This window comes from Tigriopus californicus, chromosome 12 (assembly GCF_007210705.1).
Source record: "Tigriopus californicus strain San Diego chromosome 12, Tcal_SD_v2.1, whole genome shotgun sequence".
NCBI lineage: Eukaryota > Metazoa > Arthropoda > Copepoda > Harpacticoida > Harpacticidae > Tigriopus > Tigriopus californicus.
This window is the reverse complement of record NC_081451.1, coordinates 11,881,840-11,886,299: the sequence shown is the minus strand read 5'-3', so window position 1 is coordinate 11,886,299 and position 4,460 is coordinate 11,881,840. Positions and strand designations below refer to the sequence as shown.

The window sequence follows — 4,460 nt, the reverse complement described above, 5'->3', positions numbered from 1 at the left end:
ATCGGTTTTATTCCCAGGAGTTTTCGAAACGACAAAGCCAAGATTGGAGGGCTTCACTGAGTAGTTAATGAGATCGAGTGGATGGTTGGCTAAATGATCTGCCTGGAACTTGGACATGCCTGTTCCATAAACACCTTCAACAGCATGGATCTCTTTTCGCAAGTAGTTCATTAAGCTTAGACAGAAGCGCACAATATTGGAGTTTGGCTTCAAAATCATCTTAACGGTGCGATGATTTCGTTCAATGGAAAGATTCTGAGGCGGAGTCCCCAAAGTCGCATATCTAGCCCACGAGGTCCATGGCGCAATTCGACCCTAAGGCCCATAATTGGTCCAGAAGTATTGAATTGACTTCTTTGAGCTTTCATCTTGATTTTCCTACAAAAATTTGATTCTTATACCAACTTTGCACCTTTGTTTGAAGGTATGTGCGTTTGAAAGAAGGGGGGGAGTAATTGCACTAAATTAGACAATAACCTTACCTATTTGGTTTTGATCTTACATGCTTTAATTGAAAACGTTTGCTTTTCAGTTACCAGCCTCAAGCTTTTGATTTCTGAGTACATCTCAGAATTTCTAATGTGTTTGGCCCAAATCTTTTCAAGATGCCAATGACATGAACTCCACACTAAATCTGAGTTGATTACTTCCCGCCAGGAAGTAACAAAAGTAAGGCTTAAATCACTTACGAGAACTTGAGCTTGAAGACATGCCACGGGAGCCAAAGATTTCAACATATTCAGTGCCACCGAAAATACTATTTGATTTTCTGTTTCCACAAGGGATTGAAAAATCGGGCTCCCCTCGCCCCTGGAGTCTGAAAAGAATAAGAAACATTTGTTTTTCAAGGCCTCTCAAATTTAGCCATACGAAAGTGTTTAGAACTATCCTGTATTCAATTTTTCATTTCATGGCGCGCGGGCATTAAAACCCGCTTTAGAATCTCTCTCCTAGAGATAACACGTTGACCTTCTTTTCATATTTGCTTGACGGCAATGAATAAATTCAGGAAACTTACCAACAATATTGACGGATATCAACATAAACTTAGAGGCGTTTGTCCCATGAGTTCCATCAACCGCTACTGTATAAGGATGGTTCTCGAATCGTTGGATCATTTCGGGGCTGGCAAAGCAAATAAGGAATTGTCCATTGGTGTCAACAATTTTGCGACGTACGTTGATCGCTAAGTTTCTCATGTCGAATGTGCGACCATAATTGAAACATCGAAAGGAAGTGTCACCCATTAGCGCCGTCACATTCGCCACTTCGGATATTTTAGGATCGAACCCTAAAAAGAGGTAGGTTAATCTTGGGAAAAAGAATTTCCCTGCTTAGGTTTTTTTTATAAAAGGGGGATTTTATTTTCAATCATTCAAGACAACAAAGCCAGATGGTTATATGGATTTGTCAAAACATGAAATGCAAACCTTTAATTGCAACAGTGTGTGTGTGACTAAAAGGAGAAGTAAACATTAAAGTTATTTACTCGGAACACGGTAAAACAATACGTATTAAGTAATTATCAAGACGAACAAAACGAGAAATGGTGCAAGCTCTTGAATCTTGTGCTGCTTTCTGCGACAATATCCCGACAAGCCTACAACAGGCCACGAAATTCTGTTATTTTATATTTCTGTCTATAAATGGTCCTTCAATTCAGTTGAGCCATTACAATGATATGTTGTCCCTAATTCAATGTTTTCTCTGAAATGATTTACTTCAACTATTTATTCAACCAAAATGACATTTGAGTGACTAATTTTCGAGTTTGGAACAAATTGCAGGCATTCGTTATATAAGTGTAAATGATTTCATAACTTAGAAATTAATTAATCCGGCTCTTCTTATGTCACAGAACTAACATATCAAATGAGCTCACTCTCATACCTTGCAACCTGTTAGCCTCTTCAAGTCGGTAAATATCTTGGGCCGTGACCGGTTTACTCATACAGTTTTCGGAGTTTGGAGGAAAGTGCTTTTCCAAGATGACATTCTTTTGTAGCCCAGTCTTTAAAAGATCGACAATGCCGTCTTTACTTTTTTGGAGCATCTCTCAATCGCAAATCTCAACCGCAAAAAAAAAATCGTTACCGACTCGTCACACTGACATACCCGCTTTTGGTTGAACACAAATCTGTCAATGGTAATTTAATATTTTTCAAATTGTTTATGCTATGTACTGCAAAGATGTAGGCCGATTTGAAAAACCTTCAAACAGTAAAGCCAGGCAAAACCGGTTAAAAGCATACTCACTTGGCTGGACAAGAGTGGATTTTCTTCGATCTTTTCACTAGGTCTTGACGTTTACCTTCGTATATTTGGGCGCAATTAAACATTTCGTAATTCTTCCGACAATGTCGAATGCTGAAGTAGCGATCCAGCTCTTCACTTGTTCGCCAGGCCAAGGCTTCCTCCATTGTGGAGAAATCTTTCTGAAGAGGCGAATGAACATGATTCACGTCACACTTAAATTCCTGAGGCTGGAAATGAAATACCATTGTAGAGAGTAATCATTATTCCAAATTTCTCTAAGAAAACAATTTTATCCAACCACATGAAATAACTCTTATTGTTAGTAATGTGAGGAACCTGTATTTTGCAATACCCTATATCATACTTCTGCAAACAAGCTTATGAAAGATAGAATCGCAATGAATAATACTTCGAATAGATTGAGAAAGTTGCCGCGGCAGGATGTATATAATTGCCCATTTCTAACTCAACGAACAACAATTCTGTTGGACGTGAGCACGTTTTGTACTGAGCGCCAAGAAAAGCTTTTTGCAAATCAAGCAATGAAAGTAGTACTGATGGGGATCAAACAAAAAAAATCACTGGAGGTTGCGGTTAGGGCACCAATTTACATTTTCAGTGGCATATGGCATTACTAGCCGAATATCGGAAACCCGTTAAATGGTCACAAAAGGTAGCCCTGAGTTTTCTTCGATCAAATCAGGGTCACCTTTTTGGTCAACCTTAACCTTCTAGGGAACGTTGGAAACGGCCCGTGCGTTGACTTTCCTAGCTTTCTGGCGATCCTGATTTTGAAAATTTATTTGATCCCATCACTAGAAAGTAAATGGGAGAAGCTACAGCTTTGGCCATTTTCTATTTCAAAGCTAAAAACTAAAGTCTTCTGGGAGGATGTTCACTCAGTTGAAGAAACATATTGCCGGAAATCAAGTGACTTTGCTTATTGATATTCTCAGATTTACGAAACTTTGGTACGTTTTGGCTCACGCAACCTACGCAGATCTTGCTGTTAGAGAACGCCTAAGATTTATCCACTAAGCAAAGGTTGAACACGTAAAAATCCATTTACGATTTGTCGCAACGTGTTTAGTTGACAAGAAAGAAACGAAAAAAAGTTTCTTTGTTACGCTTTGGAAATATATTTTGTTTATTGGTGAACTAATGTCTTTAACTGATGGAAAATAGTCTTTTCAAGAGTGAAAACACTGGAGGCTTCAAAATAACATCGCCAAAATTTCGTTCTGCACGAATTCTTTGAAAATAAGGATGCCAGTTTAAAAATCTAGGGAAATAAGTTGATTTGACAAAATCGACGGTATAACACCGCTCGATCAACAACCTAAAGGTGGAAAAAGCCTGGAAGTGATCAAAATGCTAATCCATACGATTCCAAATGTTGTTCAATATTTATGAAACGAATCCCTCAATATTCAGGTAGAGATGTGGCCATGAAAGTCAGGAAACTTAATCTTTTGGTTCAAAAGCTCAAAGAAAGGGCAGAGTAAAGACGAGTACAATATTAAGTGGTTATGGGGAGTCAAGTCAGGAAGGTCGATCCTGACCTCATGAAGAAGCTGATGGCTAAGGGTCAGGAGCAAAGTAAGGTATCTGGCCTTTTAAGATCAATAAAACTTTGCTCGATGTTGGTGCAATCGGGACTGATGACTAGGAAGGGGCAAAAAGCGTGAAACGATTTTTGGTAACTTAAGCCCATTTATTTACACATTTGGACATTTTGCCTTTATTTGCAACTTTGTTTTTATGGCCGAAAATTTCGACAATTACCTAAAATTAGTGCTTGTTTTGGGCGCTGGAACTGGTCAAACAATCTCAAGAAAAAGCTGCCGCCAAAAGAAAAAGAACGTGAAAAGCTGAAACGTGAAAAATTCATTTAACATGCCGAAAGTGGTTCTTCCCTTCTCCCTCATCGATGAGTTTGATGGGAAATCAGTCTGGGAGTAAAACCCTGCCACCAAATCTCTCTTTTGCAAGTTGTGCATCACCAGTTGCCCCATCGGCCGCCGCAACATGATCGAGAAGGAAAAAGGGTAAAATAAGCAAGGGGGTAATATTCTTCGACCAAGATTAAAAGAAAGTTGTCAATTTGGTCAAAAATCAAGGCAAAATTCGTTTTCAAGAATGGGTTTTTTAAGTTTGTACTCCTGTGCCAAAACTTTATTGGTTGTTCCTTCTTTATTGATTTT

The 4,460-nt window shown here is 38.7% G+C and overlaps 1 protein-coding gene across 1 annotated transcript in view; it reads right to left on the bottom strand.

Annotated features, from left to right (window-relative positions):
- LOC131892448 (uncharacterized) overlaps nt 1–2,579 on the bottom strand; it is a 4,615-nt gene extending 2,036 nt beyond the window's left edge. Inside the window, exons 1-2 of the mRNA XM_059242331.1 lie at nt 1,019–2,579; nt 690–817 (exon numbers count right to left, since the gene is read on the bottom strand). Of these exons, the coding sequence (XP_059098314.1) occupies nt 690–817; nt 1,019–1,247 (357 nt within the window). The 5' untranslated portion in view covers nt 1,248–2,579. The remainder of the gene's footprint in view (nt 1–689; nt 818–1,018) is intronic.
- Between the last annotated feature and the right edge of the window lie 1,881 nt (nt 2,580–4,460).